At 40.7% G+C, this 26,876-nt stretch overlaps 1 protein-coding gene across 3 annotated transcripts in view; it reads left to right on the forward strand.

The window, feature by feature from the left end:
* The first annotated feature begins 14,035 nt into the window (after positions 1 to 14,035).
* The window catches only part of LOC124619373 (STE20-related kinase adapter protein alpha), a 34,805-nt gene continuing 21,964 nt past the window's right edge, over positions 14,036 to 26,876 (forward strand). For 2 of the 3 annotated variants that reach the window (XM_047145699.1, XM_047145697.1), the window contains exons 1-3: positions 14,038 to 14,308; positions 14,420 to 14,621; positions 14,746 to 14,978. In XM_047145699.1, the coding sequence (XP_047001655.1) occupies positions 14,442 to 14,621; positions 14,746 to 14,978 (413 nt within the window). In that variant the 5' untranslated portion in view covers positions 14,038 to 14,308; positions 14,420 to 14,441. Of the gene's footprint in view, positions 14,309 to 14,419; positions 14,622 to 14,745; positions 14,979 to 26,876 lie in introns of all 3 variants that reach the window. The other variant, XM_047145698.1, reaches the window with a different exon arrangement.

Genomic DNA, 26,876 nt, shown 5'->3' on the forward strand with positions numbered 1-26,876 from the left:
TGGCAATAAACAAACTGCCTTCAATTAGTTGCATAGACGGAACGAACCTCCATGAATTTTGAAGCAACTAAGGAACGACAGAAAACAGAAAAAATGACGAATTTTTCGGGTGTTTCTATACATGCATTTGTACCATATGGTACTACACTCCATTCCTAGCCTATGTTCCGAAACGTAAAATCCAAAACAAGGAGTCGATGTGGATTTATTTATTATTGTTGGTCCTGTAGATCATACAATTTGTACAGCAAAGCACATCATGATGTAGGACAAGTCAATTTGAAAATTATGTTGAGACGGTGTATGATGAGAGATGACGGTTATGGTACATAACTCACATAGCAGAATACATATAGGATATGTACGTTGTTGTTGTTGTGGTTTTCAGTCCTCAGACTGGTTTGCTGCAGCTCTCCATGCTACTAATCATACAGTAAAGCTGCATGCCCTTGGGAAAAATTACCGCTGTAGTTTCCCCTTGCTTTCAGCCATTCGCAGTACCAGCACAGCAAGTCCGTTTTGATTAGTGTTACAAGGCCAGATCAGTCAATCATCCAGACTGTTGCCCCTGCAACTACTGAAAAGGCTGCTGCCCCTCTTCAGAACCACACATTTGTCTGGCCTCTCAACAGATACCCCTCCATTGTGGTTGCATCTATGGTATGGCTATCTGAATCGCTGAGGCACTCAAGCCTCCCCACCAACGGCAAGGTCCATGGTTCATGGAGGGGGGCGGGGGAGGATATATAGACAAAATATAAAAAGGTGGTGTGTGATGAGAGATGACAGCATTGCTACATACTACACATAGCAGAGTACATATAAGAGATCCAGTCATAATATGAATAATATAGAATAATTAAATTATCTTACTAAGTAGAAAGAAGTACAAGAAGAAGTTTACGAGAACGAACTGTGAGGGACAAACCACCTTTAGATCAGTGGCAGATGCATGCATCTGCATTCTGTGCCTACCTGCACTAAGACAAAGTAACATATAAATAAAACGTAGCTGCAAAAGTACATAAATATATGGAACAATATTAAAGATCAAATACATACAGACACAGCTACACAAAGTTACAGGTAAAGAAAATGCTTGTCGGAAATGTATAACTCAATTACCTCACTCCAAGATCTTCCTTCCTTACAAGCCCCATGAAGTAATGACAGTAACAGCTACCAGGATAATTGTCCTTCGTATGTACTACACAAAGTCAGTAAACAGTGACCAGCTATTGGAGCCTAAAATTCACTTAAAAACAAATGTAATTAATTTACGAAACAGTCCCTTAACGTATCGTCAGATTATACCGATTCTTTCAAAATGAAAAATGTCGGGTTTTTAAGGCTTTGCATCATTTATTATATTCAACTTACAATTACAAATAGTACACCAAATGAAAGAGCAACTTAAACAGCACAGATTTTTTTGTATGACTGTGTGAATGCTTCCTATGACTTCCATTAGAAAGCGCTACTAGCAAAGATGGCGACTAGTGAACAGACAGCTTTTTGTATTTTACAGTTTTTACAGTCCCCAATGACTGAATCTGTTGTTAAAGTGCAATTTGAGTTCTTCATTAATTTCATTGTAGTCCTCTAAGTGATGAAGTGGCAGTTACAATGACATCTATATGGAGACTTACAACTATGTCCTTATCATTTGCAATCATTACAAGCTCTAAGGCCTAAATACTATAGCTAACACGTCAACTTCGGAATCGAAATGATGCTGTGTGATGGCGAAGATGTTCTGGATTGTGTCATCTTCTGTCCTGAATCGACATTTCATCTAAGTGGAAAGTCAAATAGTTATAGTGATTAAGTTAGTTACAGGTAGGAGTTTTACAGTAATGAAGTTACACTACTGGCCATTAAAATTGCTACACCAAGAAGAAATGCAGATGATAAACGGGTATTCATTGTACAAATATATTATACTTGAACTGACATGTTATTACATTTTCATGCAATTTGGGTGCATAGATCCTGAGAAATCAGTACCCAGAACAACCACCTCTGGTCGTAATAACGGCCTTGATACGCCTGGGCATTGAGTCATCAGAGCTTGGATGGCGTGTACAGGTACAGCTGCACATGCAGCTTCAGCACGATACCACAGTTCTTCAAGAGTAGTGACTGGCGTATTGTGACGAGCCAGTTGCTCGGCCACCATTGACCAGACATTTTCAATTGGTGAGAGATCTGGAGAATGTGCTGGCCAGGGCAGCAGTCGAACATTTTCTGTATCCAGAAAGGCCCGTACAGGACCTGCAACATCCAGTCGTGCATTATCCTGCTGAAATGTAGGGTTTTGCAGGGATCGAATGAAGGGTAGAGCCACGGGTCGTAACACATCTGAAATGTAAAGTCCACTGTTCAAAGTGCCGTCAATGCGAACGAGAGGTGACCGAGACATGTAACCAATGGCACTCCATACCATCATACTGGGTGCTACGCCAGTATGACGATGAAGAATACACGCTTCCAATGTGTGTTCACCGCCATGTCGCCAAACATGGATGCGACCATCATGATACTGTAAACAGAACCTGGATTCATGTGAAAAAATGACGTTTTGCCATTCGTGCACCCAGGTTCGTCGTTGAGTACACCATCGCAGGCGCTCCTGTCTGTGATGCAGCATCAAGGGTAACTGCAGCCATAGTCTCCGAGCTGATAGGCCATACTGCTGAAATCGTCGTTGAACTGATCGGGCAGATAGTAGTTGTCTTGCAAACGGCCCCATACGTACTTCATAGCAGCTCAATAATGTGAACGAAATTATTCCACTATGGAGAAGGAAAACTGGCAGTGATTTTTGTAATTGGGTACTTTCGGTTTTACCTCTATGTTAGAGGATTAAAAGTGGTGGCTGATCATGCAGCGCTGAAGTGGCTTTGAGGACTTAAAGATCCAATGAGTAGATTGTTGAGATAGACCTTGTGGTTAAGCGTGTTCAATTACGAGGTAGTATATCAGCCAGGAAGGTCGTACACTAACACAGATGGACTCAGTCGTAAGGTACGCACTATGGAATGCACAACATTGACGAAAGTGAATGGAGGGCAGCCCAAAGTGTTGCCCCAGACTGGCAGCAGCTTGCTACACAGCACCTGTTCTGCACGGAGGACTTAGAGAAGGCATCATAGAACCTAGTTGTAGTCCATGGTCTCCTCCCATTGTAACTGGAAGAACTGCATTCTCAACACCGACTGGGATTTTCAGTTTCGCCACATGTCTTTTGGTCTTAAAAACGCAACAGCAAGTTTTCAGCCTTTGTTGATGGGTGTACTGCGAGGGTTAAAAGCAAAACAGTGCATGGTAAACCTGGATGACATTATCATGTATTCAAAGAATATTCCTGAACATTGGAGTGGTTGTACGAAGTGTTTGATCGCCTGCCTGATAATGCTGTGAAGTTCGGTATTTGGGTCACATTATAGGGCACGACGAAGTTCGTACTGTTCCAATGCTGGTTGAGGCCATCCAGAAATTTCCAACAAATACCAAGGAAAAGAAATAACAATCTTATTTGGGGCACATACTTTCAATAGAACGGGGGAGTGTGGAAGGTCGAATTATTACAGTGATTAAGTCAGTTAAATGTAGGAGTTTTACAGTAATCAAGTTCGTTAAAATGTGAAGGAATATTCGGAGTCAGAAGTCATATGTGCGTTACATTCTGCAGTGCAGTTCAGTGCTATGATACGTTGGCGTAAGTTGGTCAGCGGACCGCCGATTTAAGCAACATAAAGAAGACTGCTGTGTCACCGGACAGTGGAGGACATGCCGCATACCGGGGTGTTAACAGAGAGGGGGGGTTCCCAAGTCAGTTACACCAGAAGCAACTACAGAATACTCCCCCAACTTACTTGGGAAGAAGAACCACAAACTTCAGAAGCAGAAAGCCCTATTTAAGGAGCAGCAGCCGGCTCGTCATTGTCGTGCATCCTGAGGCGTTGGAATGACGCAGAACTTGTGTCACTTACCGCCACCACAAGTTTGGAGTCGTCACTGCCATCGTAATGCAGTTTGTTGATTAGAAAGCGCCAGAGCGGTGCCACCACCATATCTACCATCGGACGCAGTCAACAGTTAGCTGCCAGTCATAGGAGTCATCGCTTGCGGTGCTTTGGGGTTATGCACTGTAGCCGTCGTCCAAGGACGCTGCCTCCATTAACGGCGTGACCAAGCCAGAGCTGGGGACCCCAGCCTGACTTGTCCTGCTGACATGCGCCTCCCCCCCCCCCAGCTGCCATGACAATAGAGGCCCTCTGTGCAAGCTTCCAGCCGCCACACTACGATCTAGCAAGTGTGTAGCGTTGCCACCAACGTGACAGATTCTAGGTAACTCCAGCAAAGCTACAGTCGACGTAATGGTCGCGTGTGTGAGCTTATGCTGGCAGCCTCCATCGCCACCGAAATATTAGGAGTGGAAGCAAACCTCGACCAGAGGGCCCACAACTATTGCATTGCAGCTGACCAACGAATGTTGGTATTCTGTCATCAGGAGACATCTGTGGACCCATGCTGGCCATCATTCTCCTCATGCTCAGCAAGGAAACCCACATTCGAATCCAGCAATGGGCAGTGGAGTTCCATGCCAGTTCACACGTACCATTTATACATGCATAATGTGAACATTTAGGGATCATAAAATCCCCACAAGATGTTACAGTTGCAGCGAGACTCCTCTACATTGAGTGTTTTTGTGTCACAATCCAGCAGAAGGTTTGTGCGCCTTTCTTTTCCAGTAAAGCAACTGTAGTGGTGTTTCTTATTTCGATGCACTAGAACTATGGCCCTTCCCTCAATTTGAAGAAGCTGAATCACAGAGCTTTATTTTGCACCAAGATGATGCACCACATTACTGACATAAGTCAGTACCCAACTGGTAAATGACATTGTACCTGACTACTGGATTAGCCTAAAGGGGCTGGGTGATGTAGCATGTTTTGCATGGCCTTCATGTTCATTATATTTGATACAATGTCAGTTTTACCTTTTGGGGTTCATAAAGGATCACGCTTATGAGCTTACACTACCAGCTGATCCACCAACTTAAGAAACAAGATTGAGGCAATTTATAATATAGCAACTACGTTATGTAGTTGTGTATAAATGTCTCCTCCGCTATGTTTCTTTTCACTTGCACTAAAAGCCACAAGTGATTTTTTGATAATAATAATAACTTAAAGTTGTCACAATAATTCAAGGAGAAAAATTTCAAGTCACTCATAAGGAGACTTGAATAAATTAAAATACTTTGTACTACAGTGAACATACGAAGGAATACTTGAAATGACACTAGATGGCTGGAAGCTGGATTTTACTTATACAGAGTCTTTCACAATTAATGATACACCCTTTTAGGGCTTGTAGAAGGGACTTGGAGTAGGTCAAGTTTTACATGGGACCCCACGCCCGGAAATGTCATCCAACGATGATACACTCATCAAACGTATAGGCCCTGAATATACAAGGTGATTCTGTGATGATGTTACAAACTATCAAGGATGATGGAGAAGAATAAATGTGATAAATGTGTCAATTTGAGGTAAGGGTCCCTGCACAACAAACAAATGAGTCTATGTTATAAGCAAAAATTGTTCTGACATGTCTGGCAGCGGAATACATATACTGGTACTGTTGTTGCAAAGAATGTAGGGTGTGCAACTTTCAGATGTGGTAGCATGGACCAGGATGAGAAAAAAATGTCTAATAAACATGGGCTCTAAAATGTGTACCTGAAGAGCTATGAGCACCTGCTCATCTTCGCTTGTGTAATACCCATCTCCTCTATTGAACAAGTGCTCACATTTATCCATCTTCATCCTTGAAAGTTTGTAACATCATCATGGAATCATCCTGCATATACATACGTCTACAGGCGACAGTGCCTGTGAGTTTGGCGGCTCTGTAGCGTCGTTGGATGATGTTTCCAAACATGGGTTCCTATGTGAAACTTGATCTACTATATCCCCTCTGCATCCTCTAGAAGTGATAACATGAATTGTGTAACACCCTGTATCAGATGATGAGTTGCCAAGAGCAGGAAGGCATAATGGTAACACAGCTGCGAGTGATATGGATGCAACATTCATGCAGGAAAGTGGAGAACATCTCGAAGTTTCTAGAACAATCTTCACGTAGCTAGACCTTTCTGTTAGCTTGAAAGCATACAGAGGGGAATTCCCATACTTGTCTGGTATGCAATAGATCGAGATATCAAAAAGGCATAAAATGGTCATTGGAGTTTTTAATCCTTCAGGTTAAGAACTATTAATTTTAATAGTAATACGAAGATGGTAAGAGGAGACAGAACTTAACGAGTTAAATTCCTCTGTTACAGTCTGTAGGCTTTCATTAATTTTCGAAAGCGAATATGTCTAATGTGACTCATGAGTGTGAGAGCATATTTTCAGTGGATTGGGGTGCCAGTTGAGGTGTTGGTGCACCCAAAGCAATGAGTCGCTATTGAGTTGCCATGGAGGCAGGACTCGTAAATGAACACATCGCAAAAGTATTCACTTCTGATTTAATTTAGCCCTTTCGAAGTACTGTCGCTTTTCAGACACTGCTCCGAGTGTCCAAAACAGCATCTGAGTAGTGACAGATTATGCCACATTTATTACACACAGGTATTGTGTTTCAGTAGGAAATGACTTTGAATGTGTGTTCAAGTACGATTCCCAACTAAGACGATCTTTAGAATTACTGTGGGACCTCTTCTCCAGTTATTATGCTGTCTCAGCATACTGGGTAAATGATTTTGGCTCACAGCTTGCACTTGCAAGAATTTCTGCTTTTGTGACTTCAAGGTTTAATTATGCATATGCTCAACTAGTCGTGTGTTAGAAGTGTTGAATCTCAAGCATAATACCACTATCTTTCATGTGCTCTCATCTTAAACAATACATCTCTAGCACAAGTGTGACAATCAGTTCCTGCTAGTGTAAACTGCTGATGTTAAGAGGACAATTTGCCTCACATATTTGACGATTTATTCATTTCTGACCCATTTATTTGTGGCTAACCAATGCTACTTCCCAGTTCATCTCAAGTTATTATGATAAACTTTAAATACAAACAGTGCGTACCTACAAGAACAGAAAAGCAGGGCTATCCCTGAGTGCCAGTAGACATGCCAGCAAACATAGAGGTTTTTGGTGCTCATGGCATCTAACAAACGTAAGATGGTCGATGGTCGTTGCCCTGGTTAATGAAGAGAATGGTACCTATACAGTCAAGTAACTGACGACCGAAATTCAATGGAAACAATTCTGACAAATTTATGTTTTGTTGATATAATAGCATTCTTCCAGTTACAGTGATGGTCATATAGGATTAATTAATAGGATGCCTGCTAAGTTCCAGTTTGTTACAACTATTACTCCAGACACATTGATCAAGGCTTGGGAAGAACATGCCCTTCGACTTGATATGTGTTGTGTGATTAATGATGGTCACACTGAACACTTGTAAGAAAAACTGTTTGAGGTGCTCTTACAGTTGATCTATTATTTATAGTTGTAAACTGAATGTAGTAAATTCTATAAAACCTTGAAATTTCGATATTTGTTTCGAAACAGTGCGTTACAAAAATTTGTATTGACAGATCAATGAAAAAGTTCAATGCAATTTCGAAGTTTTCACTACAAATGTTGACAGTGGTGGGCAAACCTTTTATCTATAATTTCCTACCCTTCTTTCAATCTCTTCTAAATTTCTAATATTTTTATTAAGGACCCTCGATTTCTATACAACTTGCAATTTCTGTTTTGTTTGAACGTTCTTTTTAACTCATTATTATTATTGTTTCATTGATTTTTCTTTGCTACAAACAATATGTGTCTGTATAATGGAAAAAATATGTTATTACATGACAGAATCTGTAATATGTATGATCTGTTTTAAAACAGTAGGCAACAGGTCTTGAAATAAATGAAAATGAAGAAAGCACCTTTGTACCTCCTCCATTTTGAGTGAGATTCGTTTATGTACATTTTCTCCTCTTTCTCTCCAGTGCTCAGACCTCTCGCAAGCTTTCATTCATCTTCTGTAGTGTTGATCATGATGGCTCTAATATGTACCATTCATGACCCGCGTTGCTGTTCACACACCTTTATGGCTGTTGTCATTGTCTTATTTCCTGAGAAATTAAAACAAACATTTTAAAATGTTTCCCAGGCAGCCTCCTTCTCGCCATGCAACAGTTCACCAAATTTCTTGTCTCTGGAAAGCTCTTTAGTGAATTTTGATTTACTCAGTTGTGACAATTTTTCTATTGGGTGCTTACAAGACTTGCCTTTGTGATTCATTTCCCTTAGAAAATTATCCATGATTTATACAAAAACGTCTTTAAAACAAAACATGAGAATAAATTACAATTAGTACTAACTGGAGTAAGATACTAAACTGGTATGACCCAAATGTTGACTAATATTTTTATTGTATTGTTTCAATCTTGTGATATAGACCAATTATACATATGCTGGTAATAAATTTCTTCTATTTTCCTTTCTGTATAAAAACTATTTTAAAACAAGACAATGGTACAGCTAAGTTTCAACTTTCTTTGTGATACCATTAACCATAATATAATGGATAAGCATCAAATAGTTTCATTCAGTTTCCATTTTCATTTTTGCACAGTACTGTCTGTAAAATGCATTAATTCATCAGTAATTTATATAATTGCGACATCAACAAGAGTGAAGAGAGAAACAGCTATATGTAGCGAAAATATAGGACCTAGGTATTAATTGTTGTTTATCTGGGATCTGTGAAGTACTTCACTTCATTAATCGAATATTCCACTGGTACTTGGAGGAACACATACACATTAAAAACTCGTACACACAGTATTCATGTTCAACAATAATATTTATTGTACATTTTGTTCCAAACTGACTTTTGGCTTTCTAGACTATTTGCAGTTTTTAATGTTTAGCTTCATATTTTTAACCCAATGGATTTCAGGCAATTCCTGTTCAAAACCCTGTCCAGCCATCCAGCTTTAGGTTTTTCATAATTTACTAAAATAATTTAAGGTGAATGCCAGTACAGTTCCTTTGGAGGGGCACACCGATTTTCTTCATGATGTTTTCTAATCCACACTTATGCTTCGTCTTGGATTACCTCGTTGTTGAGAGGACAGTAGATCATAATCTTTCTTCTTTTCATATTTTCTTTTTGCATTGAAAGATCGTCACCCCTTTCTCTTCTCATATAATGTTTTTTGTTGAGGTTTATTTTGATTTGTGTCGTTGTGCCAAGCTGTGAACAACAATAAGGCCCACCCAAAGCAATGATCTACCTGCGCAACTGTCTGTGCATATCACATCTGTGCAGAGAGATCGTTGCATATGGACAGGATATTTGAAAAAAATGAGATGTGCACAATCCAGGACGTTAGAGTTGGTGGTTTGAGCAAAATTGCTCAAAGCTGTGGACACCAATCTCATCCACACAGACAAATCGTAGTGTGTGAACAGAATATCGCCACAAATATGGAACGCGATACGTGTTTGAGTCAGATGTTTGTTCAGTCTAGTATTTCTCGTCAATGTGTGCAAAGTTAATTTTAAAATGACATATACACATGAGTGCTCTAGATGGTTCGTTTCTGAACTATTGAAAAGTTTAGGAGTCACGCAGGTTTGTGAAAAATTAAGAGCAGCAGATACAGTGATCGAGATAAGTAGGCTGCTAATTATAATTTTTTAATGGAGAAATTACGAGCGGTTGAAACTACAGCAAACAGGGAAACGCTAATAAAAATAATCGTTGCTGACTATTTACCCCAATTAGCCAATCGAAGTTACGATATCTATGAGAGCTGGTGCCTGGTATGATGAAATATTCTGTATAAGCCAAATTTGTGGTATTTGAGTCCTTTAATTTCTGAGTGATTCCAAAGAAGATAGATCATATTAAACACAGTTTAAGGCTTCTCTTGTGCATAACAGAAACATTTTCCTTGTCTTCAGCCACTTGATACACTTAAGAATAAGAGAAAAAGCACTCAATTGACAACTAGAGAATGACTACAAATGTTGACACAGATCGTTAACCAATTCATCTTTTAGATGGTACTAACGTTATCATTTTGTGCAAATACTGTTCCGCGAAGGAACATCGCTGGTGGTCGACTTGATTCCAGTGCAAGAGACTCATTGAGATCAGTCGGTCTGAGGACTTCACTGTATTTGGATGGTGTATTGTGAATGCTCGTTTCGTCAATCAAAATAGTTCTACATAGTATTAGGACCACGCATTTACTCAGTCCAAACATCTCCTATAACCTGTGTAACTACATTGGTGACTCCTGATGATCGTGATCATATGCGAATTCAACAGTGCAGACTACTGTTCACTGGTAATGCTACTGAGTTGGTAATAGTGCGCTGCACAGTTTCCATTTGTGGACAACGTTCTTCTCCCTCCCCATACTAAGTAGTACTTCTAAAAAAAAGGATATACCATATCATACCTGAACGTTTGTGCCGAGTCATCTTTGAATGGCTTCACTATCTGGCACAACCATGCATTGACCCTACAATCTGCCTCATCATGGACATGCACAAGCACCATTAAGTCAATTTGACATTCCTAAAGAACACTTTCAACATATTCACATCGACTTTGTTGGCCCACTGCCAGCCCCCGATCTTCCAATGCAAAAAAAAATATGAAAAGAAGGAAGATTATGACTACTGTCCTCTCGACAACGAGGTCCTCCAAGAAGGCTACATCCTTATACCTACTGACTCAGTCACATGATAGGTTAAAGCAACCCAATTTAAAGGAATTATGACTGAAGTCACCACCAACACATTCATTGAAACGTGGATATCAAGATTTGGCTGTCCCAAGTCGATCACAGCCTTCCAGGGTGGACAGGTTGAGTCAGACTATTTTCTGAACTATGCGGTTTCACGGGCACCACACGATTCAGGACCTCAGCATATCATCCAAAAAGTAACGGACTGGTAGAACAATAGCACCACACATTAAAAGTGACTGTCATTTGCTGTGGTGGAGTTTGGTTGGAGATGCTTCTTTGGATCCTTCTCAGACACTTTTCAGCACACAAACATGATGATGGAGCGCCACTTGCTGAACTCCTATATGGTGAGACAGTGTCTCTCCTCGCAGACTTCAAACTTCCAGTCCTGATGCCCACCGATCTGCCAGATCTGGTCACTCATATTGAAAAACACGTAACTCACGGCATAATACTGATGTCCCTCCCACAGTCAGTATCCAAAATGTTCATCCACAAAGCTCTCACAGATTGCGACTTGTGTCTTTTTGAGAGATGACGCAGAATGTAGTGCAGTAAAACTCCCATCACTGGACCATACAAAGTGCTTTAACAGGACCATCAAACCTACCTCACTTTACTGAACGGTAAACCAAAAACCATGCCCTATAACAAACTGAAACTGACGTCCACATTAAACGATCCCACCATCGCCGACAGTGTGGGCCAAGCACCCTCCATCCCAATGCCCATCGACCCTCATTCTATCGGCGCTATCAGTCGACCTTCGAACTCTATCTAGACGTCGGTGAATCTATTTCTGAAGATCTTAACATCAAAATTATAGTCAACGACCTCATCATTGAAGGACAACACTTGGATCGCCAGAGCACAGAGGGTTCCATCAGAGTGGCACTTTGAAAAACTGTCAGAGTGCCACTTCCTCTTCTCCATTTCTGCAACAATGGCGTTCTGTTCATCATTGCACCACACTTATTCCTAATGGAGCCAACCCAATCGCCGGCACACTCTACACTGCATGAGATATTGCCTGTGCCTTCTACTCCTGACGTCTGCACACACTCATGCTACAGTAAGCCCAACAATGTGCTTGCATACCCCCACGATTTTCAGCTGTATGTCATCTGGCGTACCTCATCACTGGAGCACCTCGATACTGCTGATGACAATGCACCTAGGAGGCTTACCCAACTCTGTGGCACATCATCACCTTGGTACACTCTGTAGCCTCCTTGGCTCTGTACTGTGGGAAGGGTGAAGAGGGGGGAATGCACTGTGGAAACATTGTTTTATGAATGAATATTGCTGACAGTCGACTTGGCTCTGGTGCAAAAAACTCTTTGAGGCCATTCAGTTAGAGGACATCACTGTATTCGGATACTATATTGTGAATCTTCGTTTGGACAAAACGAAGTGTTCTATAGAGTATTAGGAAGTGTTTATTTAACATAACTATCTCCTATAGCCAGCCGGAGTGGCCGTGCGGTTCTAGAAACTACAGTCTGGAACCGAGCGATCGCTACGGTCTTAGGTTCGAATCCTGCCTTGGGCATGGATGTGTGTGATGTCCTTAGGTTAGTTAGGTTTAATTAGTTCTAAGTTCTAGACGACTGATGACTTCAGAACTCAAGTCGCATAGTGCTCAGAGCCATTTATCTCCTATAACCTGTATAATAACAATTTAATCAAACTGAGGTACCGACTGATGACCTCAGAAGCTAAGTCCCATAGTGGTCAGAGCCAAACTGAGGTACCACTGACATATGGACAACTGAACTAAAATTCTCAGTTATGTTGCTTTGCACTTGTAAATCTCCATCATCACATTGACCTGCGAAAGGGATTGCTAATATACTTTCACTCAGTAGTATCATTCGCCATAACCTTATATAAAAGTGTAGCAAAAGAAAGTAGACCCTATTTATTATAAAGGAAAGTGCAGCCAGACTATTGTGTTACGCCGATAATGGAAGATATTGCAGCAGTGCCATTAGAGACACAGGGTTGGGGTGGGTTGTTTGGGGGAGGAGACCAGACAGCGAGGTCATCGGTCGTCATTGGATTAGGGAAGGAAGTCGGCCGTGCCCTTTCAAAGGAACCATCCTGACATTTGCCTGGAGCGATTTAATCAAAAAATAGAAAATCTAAATCAGGATTGAACCGTTTTCCGCCCTAATGCGAGTCCAGTGTGCTAGCATATGCACCACCTTGCTCGGTAGGGACACAGGAGTTCTTACACTTATTTATGTACTACTTTCTAAAACAGTATTTGGTTCATAACAAGAGTGAAAAAATCTGAACTTTAGACTTCACTACGAAAAAATTGTAAATAAAGCTTTCGAGATAAACTATGAATCTCTGTCTAGAACACAGAATTGAGTTTTATACAAAAGTCTATAACAGGTTATCAGTAGGCTTCAGGCAGCGAACTGTATATTCCGACTCGGGAAGAAACTAAACTATAGCTAATTGTCTGCATATATAATTTATACGAATGTACAAACTTTTACTATCTGTAACCTGTCATAATTGACGTATTATAAACTTTATTTACTCAATTTGCCGTCGCTAAATATTACTTCAGGATAACGCAAATAACTTCACTTGTGTTGGGTACAAGGAGGCTAGTTTGGTATGATTTCACTCAATGCTTGTTTCAGAACTGCAGTAGACAATTCGATCTCCTTGTAGATTCTTCTCGTTTCCAGGAATTTTAACCTCAGTGTCAGCCGATCGTATAAAGTAATTACTCTCCTCATACAAATACTTTTGCGTATTATACTAGGGGTTACTAGATCAAAAGAGAATTGAATGTTTTCAAATCCGTCTGCAAATAATGCGCCTAGGAGTCGGGTTCTCTCTGGAACTCGCGAAGTAAATTAATGTGTGAAAACTGCCTGTACTTAAACTGCCACTATCCTGAAAATTCTGATCGGTGATTCTCTTTTTTGCGTTTTGTTGCAGTTTCTCCCCCAGTCCAGGTTGTCACACAGACCTTAACAGAATTTCCTCCATTACAAATTTCTGAATAAATTGAGGTTGAGACATCCTAGTCGCTTGCTTCTGAAATTTCGCGTTCGAGCAGTAGAATGAAACTTGTATCGTGTGGAAACCCAACATTTGCAGCGATTTATTGCGCGCACGGAACTGTGTGTGGATGTCTGCGCAGACAGATCCTTGCATGTGCTCGAGCCATAAGATATCTTTCGATATGAAATATATTCTTAGGCGTTGTTGCATCGTGAAGGATGCGGAGGGAGGCAAAGAGAAAAAGAGGGTGGAACATGAATGGAATTATATAGAAAAAGCTTTGCAAGATGATGAACTGCTTCTACCAGTTTTGTTTTGCACAAGGTGTATCGAGTGTTTTAGTTAGTTCGGAATATTCAATTGTGAGAGACCGCTTAAAACTTTTACAAAATATATCGTAGTGTGTGACAGAATTTGAAATCATTAACAAGCTTTAAGCATTTTAATATGGTACTTGAAAAACACAGCTGTTTGTGATGTACTGTGAGTTTATGCCAACAGTAAAAGATACATATCAATTAATATTTATAATTGTGTCTTGTGTTGAAGCAAGCTATTTGTTGTAGTAATACGCCTTTTTTGTTCTGTTTCTAGCCAGCACATACGTTGGTGAACAATGTTCCAGCCTGTACGTACAAATTTTCAGTCCTGCTGCATAATAGGACAATGTTGCAATAAAGGTGGAACAGTAGAGCTAATGAGGTATTTACCTCTTAGCACTGTGGTTGCTGTGAAAAGAATCAATTTAGACAATTATGATACAAATGGCTTTGCGGAAGAATTAGAGCTTTTGCAGGTGAGTATTTAGCAAAGCATAATTTGTGTCAAACGTTGTGCTTTAAGCGTAAGTTTGAAGTAGAACTCTTAATCTGTTGACAAACATAATAGAGCTGTTGATAAATACAAATTTCTTTTTGCAGACTGAACTCTGTGTTTCACGACAGCTTTCACATCCTAACGTGCTGTATTATCACCTAGCATTTGTGTCGGGCACTGAATTGTTAATGGTATCACCATTGATGGCCTTTGGTTCGTGCCAAGATTTAATACAGAATCATTTTGTTGGTGGTTTACCGGAACTTGCAATTGCTTTAATCCTCAGAGATGTTCTTCTTGGTCTCGAATACATTCACAAAAAAGGATTTATTCACAGGTGAGTTTTGTTATTAAGTCTAACAACAAGAATAGTCTCATGCAAAATGTGTTAGCGCATATTGTTCCTTGGGATTGGAAATGTCTCTCTTCCTCACTTGTGTCAGTGGGAATAGACATATCAGTAGCTTGTTAAGTGCCCAATGAGAAGGCAGCAAAGATTTGAAGCAACTGTCAATTCCTTTTATAAGTGTTTCCACGGAATGTGCATTATAGTGGAAGTGGTTGTAATTGCAGAAATATAAAGGACAATCACCATTGATATGAGTTTGTGGCTCATGTTTTAGAGGTCAAATTACAATGCAGAATAATGAGAGATAAATGCAACCTCTGACCGCCAACTATTTTCTGAATCTCTGTGTGAATTCTTAGCTGGCTGTAATTTCTTTTCACATCACTACAGGCTTTGCAAGCACACAGCCAAACTGTCTCATTCGAACCTAATGTAGACCTTGAACCATGCTACTGATAATGCTGTCGCTACAATGTTCATTGAAAAAATTTTTAAAGCTGTGGCAGTGTAACAACAAAACAGATAATTTTCAAAGGATATACACTGTCCAGTCACATTAATTTGATGACTGTCAGAAGCCTGAATAACCATCATTTGCAGCCTGGACTGCTATGAAATGTGCAATAAGTGTGTCAGTAAGGTTCTGGAGTTGCCGACAGGTATGTGGAGCCTTGCTGACTCCAGTGCCGTTGCCAGCTCATTTGATGATCCATGGCACAAGCAGTCTGATCAAGACGGTCCCACAATTCTCAATTGGGTTTAAATCTGGGGAGTTTCGTAGCTAGGGGAGCATGGTAAACTCATCCTGTTTCAAACCATGCACATACACTGCTCACAGTGTGAAACATTTCATTGATCTGCAAACGGATGCCATTGTGCAGAGGAAAAAAAAATTGCATGTATTTGTTGATGTGGTCCCCAAGGATACATGTGTACTTGTGTTGATCTGCTGTTCCTTTCAGAATGAAGAGATCACACAGGGAATGGTACGAAAATATTCTACATATTATGACACTCACCGAGGGAGTGCCACGAAAACATTCCCCAGGTCATGATGCTCTCTTCTCCGGTCTTGACTATTTGCTTTCACATGTTTCATGCCATACACACCAACAGTCATCTGCCCGCTGGAGCATAAAATGTGATTCCTCTGAAAAGTCACTCGGACATCCAGTTGCAGTACTGGTGTGAAATTCCAACCTTTGTCACCTTTGAACAGCAGTCGGCATGGGTGCATGAAACAGCCACCTGCCAAAGAGGCCCATACACAGCAATGCTCGCTGAACAGTCGTTGAAGAGACACTGTTGGTAGCCTCGTGCTTTATCTGGGTGGTCAGTTGCTCAACATCTCCACAGCTGTAGTTCACTGCCATCATCTATGGCCCACAGTGCACCACAGTTGCCTTGGTGCTGGTTTTGGTAGCATCGTGTTGCCACACATGGTGTACTTAAATCATGGCGTCTTGTGAACAGTTTAGAAACTTAGCCATTTCAGAAGTGCTTTCACCCTCTGCACAAAAACCAGTGATCATGCCTTGTTGGACATCAGGTAAATTGCTCCATTTTTGCATTATGACAACATCTGCACTGTTCTTTGCCCCCCCCCCCCCCCCCCCCCCCCAATTGCTAGTGCTGCCATCTGAGTGGTTATTGCACATGGATGTCAAAAATATGGGTGGTCGCTCTGTGACTGCCCGTGTATAATGGTTTTAGTTTTGATGCTAAAAACAATACCTCTTTTCTTGCCACTTCCGTTACTTAAAACTATAGTCCCATTGACTGAGTGTTACATGCTTAAACTTTTGTTCTGTGTAGGAAAAGAACTCCACCTACTCCTGTAGATCACTAGCAAGTTTTCAGTGCAATTCAGACAAACATTAGCATTTAATTGCAGTTGAGAATAACATAATTAAATGTTTTGGTTATTGTCTAAAGGGCAGAATCCATTAGCAGAAATGTTATTTCAACCTTGGAAACCTATAAAATACAAACATATGGTTCACTCATAAGTTAGAGTGTGATGCACAGATCAGGTGCAAGTAGTGTGTATGCTGGTCTGGCTTAGCTCAGTTGGTTTGAATGCAGCAGGTGTTGACAGAGTGGATAGTGACATCTAGCCTAAACCATATGCTCATTGTTAGCATGTTCCAACAGAACAAAAACATCCTGCAACTGCAGAATTGCAGCACATCATTTATCATTCTCTCGCAGTGCATTTGCTTACTAGTGCATGAATGTGTTATTGCTCTGTTTGGAACCAAAACAAAATGCTGTTACTGTGGTACCGGGTTGTGTCGCAGACTGTCTGGATAAATAGCCACCGACAAATGGAATGAAGCCTGTGTGTTTTAGGTTCACTGAGGTCCCAGCTAGCTACAGATCATCCAATGGCGTTTGTTCATGATCAAGAGGCTTTGTTAGCTATCATTCAACAAAACACTTACACATGGACACTAGGCATCTGTTAAGCATATACTGTACGTACATCACTGTCACTGTACAATATGCAGTTAACACATGAATGTCAATGATCATGTTTTTAATGTTCAGGTGATACGTTAATGATTTTTTTTTTAGCACTGACTGTGCCATTACCACATATTTTTGTTTTAGAATCAATTTCATTGTCTTAAACAGTGAATCCATTAATCACCACAATGTGCAGTGTTGGTGTCACTTGCCCTATTGTATGCCATATGTCAGAGAGCTCTTAACACTTTGTGGACAAAGGCCAAGCATAGCTTGGGTGACAACTTTGTGTTAAAAAGATCACGCCCGATCACAGGTCGGGCAGCAATTTTCTTGACATGCAACCCATTTATTGCTAGAAAATTGGACCCACTACATATGAGAACGTGTGTGGACGTCTTGCTACCTATCCCTTAATAGGTGCTGCTTTCTGTTGTCAATTTCAAAAGCAGCATTAGCAAACGTTTAAGCCTGTCACAAGGGACTGAGCCAATATGGTGATCACATTGATGTGATTTCGTTTGTGTTCTCGTTAGGTTTCACAGTTTGCTGTGATTCTGCTGTAAATACACTATGTGATCAAAAGTATCTGGACACCCCCAAAAACAATTGTTTTCCATATTGGGTGCATTGTGTTGTCACCTACTGCCAGGTACTCCTTATCAGTGCCCTCAGTATTCATTAGACAAAATGAGAGAGCAGAATGAGGCACTCCGCGGAACTCACAGACTTCGAACATGGTCAGGTGATTGGGTGTCACTTATGTCATACGTCTGCACGTGAGATTTCCACACTCCTAAATATCCCTAGGTCCACAGTTTCCGATGTGGTAGTGAAGTGGAAACGTGAAGGGACACGTACAGCACAAAAACGTACAGGCCGACGTCGTTTGTCGTCTGGCAGAGACCACCAACAGTTGAAGAGGGTTGTAATGTGTAATAGGCAGACATCTATCCAGGCCATCACAGGAATTCCAAACTGCATCAGGATCCACTGCAAGTATTAAGACAGTTAGACGGGAGGTGAGACAACTTGGATTTCGTGGTCAAGCGACTGCTCATAAGCCATACTTCAAGCTGGTAAGTGACATACAATGCCTCGCTTGGTGTAAGGAGTGTAAACATTGGACGGTTGAACAGTGGAAAAATGTTGTGTGGAGTGACGAATTGTGGTACACGATGTGGCGATCCGATGGCAGGGTGTGGGTATGGCGAATGCCCTGTGAATGTCACCTGCCAGCGTGTGTAGTGCCAACAGTATAATTCGGAGGCGGTTATGGTTTGGTCGTGTTTTTCATGGAGGGGACTTTTTGCACCCTTTGTTGTTTTGTGTGGCACTATCACAGCACAGGCCTACATTGATGTTTTAAGCACCTCTCAACACGATCAAGCACCTATTCATAATGCCTGCACAGAGCCCTGACCTGAACCCTATAGAACACCTTTGGGATGTTTTGGAATGCCGACTTCGTGCCAGGCCTCACCGACCAACATCAATACCTCTCCTTAGTGCAGCACTCTGTGAAGAATGGGCTACCATTCCCCAGGAAACCTTCCAGCACCTGTCTGGACGTATGCCTGCAACAGTGGAAGGCTAGGTGTGGTCCAACACCATAATGAATTCCAGCATTACTGATGGAGGGCGCCACAAACTTAGAAGTCATTTTCAGCCAGGTGTCTGGATACTTTTGATCACATAGCGTATGGCATGTTTGTTGAGTGCGCAAGAAAATTTCGAAGCGGGGAAGGAAGAAATTTTTCAATATCTCATCTCGCACTTTTTCGTTGGAAGGCTAATTATACTTTGTCATCATTATTTAAAAATTTGTTATCTATGAAAGAATACGAAAAATAAATCTTGAAGCTTGATTTTTTTTTTCAATAGCTTGATCTTTTTTCAGTATGTATTATTACCAGGACTGCCACAAGTTCTGGAATTCTGGGAATTTCAAACATGCCAGGGGGGGGGGGGGGGGGGGGGGGGAAGAAAACCATTGTTTGCTTACTGAGATGCCACGCATCGTCGCTGGCTGCGTGCAGCTGAGTACATGCCCCGCTTCCCTACTCCCTCCTTCTTACTCCTTCTCCCCTTCCTACCACTCCACTCAGATTGCAGTCAGTGCTGCCACCATTTCTTGCCGACAGCCTAGCAGATGCCAGGGAGAGGCAGGGGGGCATGAGAAGTGGTTTGTTTGGGTCTGATTCTCAGAGACTGTTGACGAAGTGGCCAGAGGCAGAGGTCATGTGTGCATGAGATATGTCTGAGTGATTGTGTGAATGAATGTGTGTGTAGGCGGGCGCGTGCGCGCTCTCTCTCATTTTCTGACAAAGGCTTTGACCAAAAATGTTGTTGTGTGTGTTGACTTGCTACCTATCCTCATTAGTATTGATTCTCAGAGGATTCGTGCAAGTTAATCTGTTGCATGGATTGGTCATCGTGGTCTCATTTCATCAACATGGTGACACGTGAATAGCTGGCCACGCAAGTGGAGTTCCAGGACGGGCCAAAACTCAAGCCATTTTTGTGGGTATCCCTTAATGGATCAGGTCTGCCAATCTGAAGCCCATCGGTTCTAGTCTCACCGGGGCTGTGTCTGTTTGTGCATGGCGTAATGCAACGGATTTCCATGGCTTATCCACGAACGCAGGACTGTGGTGCTTATCGCCAAGACAGAGGCCATGGGCGATGGATTTCATGAACTGTGACTGTCTCACCGCAAGTACACTGTACAGTGCAGCATTTTATAGATATTTATTTATTCTAGTACGTTTTTGACACTTTGAAAGTACGTTATATATTAGAAAGTATGGACGATAAGAAGGAGAAAATTTGGCAATTTTTATGCTATGTACTCATTTCTTTCTTGAAAGAAAAGTCACACAATACCTGTAAAAAATAGATGTAACACAATGGGTAATAACCGACAATAACAGATGTAGTAAAACCAACATTTTATTGCCTGTCACCTACTGTGTTGGTTTACACAGCTCTTCCCTGCCTTACACACTTCTTTCAAGAGGCCTACTTTTTTCCGAGGTTATTTCTGAAATCAGTGAAAATATTTTAAATGTGTTTTTTGACTCCAAGGAAGCATGTATTTTTTGTCATAAATTGTTTCATTTTATTGAAATAAATTAATATCAGTGGTCTTAATGAAATATATACACCATTTGGCTTGCTTAACAGTTCATTACAGATGATGATACACAATTTGGCTTACTTTCTCCATCTAAAAGCGGTTCATTACAAAAGATGTTAATGTTAGTACTTACGATTTTTGTTCTTACATTTAGAAATATGGAAGTCCTTACATTTTTTTGTCTTATCCTTGGGATCTTAAAATTGTCTGGGAAAAAAGCTAAAACTTATCTGGAATTACTGGACATATCAGGGAATTTCACTTGGGCTAATTTGAGCAACCCTTGATTACTCTTGAACATACATCAGTTACATATGTGCCAGTAATACTTTAAAAACACCATAAATAGCTGGTTTTCTAGGCCTGATATTCTTCTAAATGGCCAGTCTCTAAAGTGTTCAGAGAAGGTGTGTGAATGTACGCTGTGGAATATTGGCTAATCATCTCATTGTTTGCAATTTCTCTTGTGGTCATCTGACGAAGCACGCTAACTGCCATTTTTGAAAAATGAATTCCCACGGGTGCTGAAATACGTACCACTACTGGACAACTTCAGGATGTGGTTCTAACATGACTGGGCTCCACTGCCTTCAGCAGCAGTTATAAAGTAGAATCATCTCCATGCTATATATTGTGGTAGATGGATGGGCCTGACTAGATTTACCCAGTAGCTTAAAGAACACTTAAACTGTGATGTTAACTGGTGAAACTAGTATACTGATAAAGGGTGCAAGTGCATCCATACCAGATAGAGTAAAAAATAATGCAACACCCTTACTATTAGTTCACAGCAAATGGTTTAACCCTCTCTCTTATAGATATGCAAGCTATACAATTCCAAGCAAATCAAAATGACTTGCAGGAATCAAAGATATGGGCATTGGGGTGGCCCTCGGCTGAGGATAATTTTCTGAAAGATAGTATTTTCCTGCTCCCACCCCATTATTCTGTTACATTTGATACCAACAAATTTTCTGTACAAAACTTATGCTCAATTGGACAATTATTAAGGGGTGTGTCAATGCCCTATTCTGATAATAGTAAATTTAACATACTTATATCCTGTTTTCTCAGGAACTATCCATGGTAATAAAAAACATTTGCCAGGAAATAGTTACATCTTATATACTCACTGATATACTATCAGCTAGGTAACTGTGCCAGGAATCAAGATATGAATTTTTAAATGAAGGTTTTAAAAATTTATGTAATTTTTAAAAATATTTTTTACGATTGTGCTATTAGCACAATTCAACCATTATAGATCCACACAAAAGTAATATCTATAAGAGAGAGCTATGCTTACTATTTCCTCTTAGAACATCTGTATATCTTGAAACATTAGTAGGGGTGCATGAAAGATTCATAAGAGCACACAGTTATTTGCAGCTCTAGGTCCTTTACCCTCTCAGCCCATAGAAATATCTGATGGTCATCCCAAAAAAGTTATTGTTTTTACGTTTCTCAGATGTCCAGAATTCTTTCTTACCCTCACAAACAGAATAAGACTCTTCCAAACTTAAGAACTGGAAGTTTCTTTTGAAGACTTTTCAGAAATTATCATCTCTCTACCACACAGGTTACAGCATGTGGTTTGATTAAACATCATTTTTAGTACACTTAAATCTAGTGTTAAACTGATATCACTGGCTCTGGTTTCACTGTACACTTCATTACTGTTTACAAGCTTCTTCTTGGAAGTACTTGGTGGGAAGAACTTTGTTCAGTGTTGCTTACCTTAATCTATTTCCCTGTATATAAACTTCCAACAGGACATGTTCTGTAGAATCTATTTTGCGTATTTCTTCTCTTCTAAATATTCTCTTTGGTAGAGTAATAAGTAACCTATGCAGCAGAATGTTTACTATTAAAAGAAAAAAAAATATTGCTTTCTAGAGCAAACAGTTCCTTAGATGTCTTGTTGTAATTGAACAAGTGCTCATGTAACATGTAGAAATTATTTGCATGGAAAAATTATTTCGAAGTAAATTGAAAGTACTTAATCATCAAAAATCAATTAAATGAACATTAAATTAAAGTGAAACCTCAGTTTTCCATAAAAACTAAAAACTGATGATTTATACCCACACCACCTTTCGCACACAAGTGAACCTGAAATACATCGAAGTTGGAACACCCAGTGATTAATTTGATCCTTAAAATTGTGAGAATCCAGCTGTAACTAAACTTTGTCTGCTACTGACATTTCAGCTGTATACCATTCAACAAGTTTCAGAGCAAGCTGGAAAGAGTGATGGTAAAGTGCTCCCATCCACCTTATTTACTAGTAGGTTGAGCCACGGCTCTACAAGAACAGAAAGTCATAGTAGAAGAAATACCATGCAGGCAGTAGAGATATAGTAGAAGAAATACCATGCACGCAGCAGAGATACGTGCTACTGTGATGACCATTGTGAATGATGATGTCTTAAAAATTCTGTTCGACAGGGGGCTGTACCATTGTCTTTTGGAGTTAACTATCACCTTTACCTAATTCCACATTTCATTAAGGTTAAAACTATCATCATGATTAATTAAATAATTCATCAAATGTTGTTAGTGGCTTCCTTGAGAACTGACAACTGTATATCCAGAGGATGGTAAAGTGTTAAAATGTGGATGTTCTTCAAGTCCATAGCGTGGCCTGCATGAATACAGTGCTCTGCCATGGCAGGTTTATTAGGCAGGTATAGCATCAAGGTTTCACACATTGTTTTTGAACTGCACATAAGGTACAGGGTGATTATAATTAAACTTCCAAACCGCTGTAGAAATAAAACCACTGGTTAGAATGACGTCAAATTGCAACAGAATATTAACGGAGAAGGGGGAAAACGTATGGCAGAAGAAAAATAAAGAGTTACTAGAAGGCACTGTAAGTATCATAATTTAATATTGGTCAACTACAAATGACAAATGAATCATACAACAATGCCTAAGGTGTACGTTTGATGTTACTCAGTGTGCATGGTTTTACAGGTGTGATACTATTAGTTACATAAGCCCATCTGCCATGGCAAGGTCATATCACATCAGATGGGAAAAATTTGTTTTTAGTTGTCCTGAGGCCAAAAAGCACAACTCACATCAGTTTTTAATTGTCCTGAGGCCAAAAAGCACAACTCACATCAGTTTTTAATTGTCCTAAGGCCAAAAACTGCATAAAAAGCATTAATCAAATCAGATTATTAATTTTCATGTGACTGGCACAAAACATGTTCAGTATGCTGTCCACCGTTTTCTGCAACAAGTTGAAATCGAGAAACAGCATGTTCCACAACTGATCGAAGAATGTGTTGCGCAACACGTGCCTTCAATGCAGCTAAATTTTCAATTGGGACACTGAACACAACAGCTTTTTGATAGCTCTACAGCCAGAGGTCACACAAATTAAGATCAGGTGATTGGGATGGCCGGGCTGTATGGAAATTGTAGCTGATAATTCTAGCATTTGCGAAATGATGCTTCAGCAGCTGCTTAACTATATTTGCAATGTGCATAGGTGCTCCATCTTGCACAAAAATGATCCCATCCAAGCTGTTGGAGGGCTGGAATGATGTGGTAGCGCAAAAGACACTCATAGCACTTTCCAGTGATGGTACAGGTAACAGAACCAGAAGCACCTGTCTCTTTGAAGAAATATGGCCCTATGATAAATGATGCCGTAAACCTGCACCACACAGTGTCCTTTTCAGAATGAAGTGGTACTGATTGATTTACATGTGGATTTTCCATTGCCCATATTCGACAATTGTGTGTACTGACATATCCAGTCAGATGGAAGTGGACTTTGTCCGTCCACAAAATCTTCCATGGCCAATCATTGTCCACTTCCATGCGAGCAAGAAATTCTAAAGCAAAGGTCTCTCTTGCAGGCAGCTCCACAGGAAACAAGTCGTGCAGATGGGTAGTTTTGAATGGATAGCAAAGAAGGACGTTTCTTGGGATTTTATGCACTGTGTGGGTATGTCCGATATGCAGACAATTCTCTGTGCACTACATGTGTGCACACAACCTGCCATCGCCTCCTGCATTGCTGTGGCCCCTGCTTCCACTGATGTCAGATCAGCTCGTTTCCTCCCTCTACCAGGTTGCACACCAAAAGAACCCATCTTTTCGGATTTCCGGATCATTTTCTCTAGACCCACGGCAGTCGTAGGTCCAACACCTTTTTTCAAACCTTTCAGTGTCTGGAACTTCTGCAGAGCGATGTGTGCACAGTCACTGTAGAGCGATGTGTGCACAGTCATCATTCTTGTAATACGGCTGTACAAACAGAGCGATCCCGCATTGAGACAGTCATGGCGAACATCGTAGACATGAAATGAGGGTAAGCCTTGTACCTGGCATGTTTATACCACCTTCAATGGGTCGTGTGCATCACAGGTGTTTTTATTTACGTATTCTGACACCGCCTATTGATCAATTTTCACCCCCCCCCCCCCCCCCCCCCCCCCCCCCCCCGGCCTTCTCCAGTAATATTCTGTTGCAGTTTGACGCCATTGTGACCAGTGGTGTTATTTCTACAGCATTTTGCCTGCCTTGCATAGAATCAAGCCAGCCTTCACAGAGCCAAGGAGCATGACCATCTTTGGTGCTACCAGAAAAATAATCTTCGCTTTACATTTAGAGAGGATATGACCTATTTTCTCTTCAGCTTCTTGAGGTGGGACACTCAGGGGTTTGAATTGCAGCATCTTACGGATCTTCAGTTGTGAATAGCCATTATCTTCCAAGAATCTTGAGTTCGTCCTGTAGGTGATGGTCTGTATCAGTGTAGATGCAAGCACTGGACGGAGCACTGTGATAGTGTTGCTATGAAACAAAGTTTACAAAGGCCATTTGGAAATCAAATCATGACTCCAAGCAGCTGTACAACTTTGCTCGAGAGGCCATGCTGGCATCCATTTTGAATTGCATATGAAAGGGAAATAACCAAAAAGTGAAATAAGGTTATTGTCCCATTCCAATAATTCAAAAAGCATCCAAGGGGCTCATACCTTTACTCTCATTCCACTGTCTTTATATTATTATTATTATTATTATTATTATTGGTATATCAACTGTGAAAATAATTTCCTAACAGTATACTTTCTCAGAAGATTTGACCATCATTGACACTTGATTTATTGCAGTTGCCGTAAGGAACAGTGTTCAGTCTCATCATTGGTGAGAGACTGCTTGCGTTCTGGAAAAGGGCCATTAGTCTGTTATCATCCAAAGGGACCTGCTGCTTAATTCTTTCCTTGTCTAAACCTTGGACTTTGTACAAGGTGTACCACTTTGCTTCCCCCGTTTTTTCCCCCAATGTTTGAGGCTTTAATGAAACAAATTGGTTACATATGTATCGTTCAAAGTATTTTCCATCACTGGCCACTACTTTCTCCCATCTTTTGGACAGTGTACGAATCAGGCATCGAAAAAATTGTTCATGTTTTGAAGCGATTCACGAATTGATTCAATTTGTGACTTCTTCATGAGATCGGAAGTGTTGGTCAGCCAGGCCATGCACCATTGATATAAGCAGGTAATAGAGGGAGCAATGTCTGGAGAATAGAGTGGATGGGGTGGGACTTCACATTTTAACATTTCCAAGTACATTTTGATCTCTTTTGCAATGTGGAGTCGAGCGTTGTCGTGCTGCAAAATCACTTTATCGTGCCTCTCACTATGTTGCATCCGTTTGTCTTTTAGTGCTCTGGTCAAACGCATTAATTGCATTCGATAACGAACACCTGTGATTGTTTCACTTGGTTTTAACACCTCATAGTACGTGGTGCCGAGCTGGTCCCACCAAATGCAGAGGATGATCTTGGAGCCAGGATATCCCCATGATTTTTTTGCATCTAGGGTTGTCGTAATGAACCCATTTTTTGTCCCCAGTCACAATGCAATGCAGAAATCCCTTCCGTTTTTTTCCTCTGAAGCCACTGTTCACAAACGCCGTTCAACATCTCTTGGTTTCGGCTCACACGGGACCCAAATTTGTACTTTCTGAATCAAGACCATAGCCTCGAGACGTTTTGAAATGGCTTGCTGTGTCACTCCCACTAATTGTGCCAATTCTTCTTGAGTTTGACACAAGTCCTCACTCAGCAATGTCTCCAATTTTGCATCTTCGTAAACATTCTCTCTTCCACCACTATGTCGGTCTACAATGTTAAAACCACTCACGACATGTTCTTTCACTAATAGCGTCCTTACCATACGTACTTGAGAGCATTCGCTGTTTTCTTCATACTGAAACAAAACAGTAACACCTCCCGCAAATGACAAGA

Source organism: Schistocerca americana, chromosome 6, assembly GCF_021461395.2.
Source record: "Schistocerca americana isolate TAMUIC-IGC-003095 chromosome 6, iqSchAmer2.1, whole genome shotgun sequence".
Taxonomy (NCBI): Eukaryota; Metazoa; Arthropoda; class Insecta; order Orthoptera; family Acrididae; genus Schistocerca; species Schistocerca americana.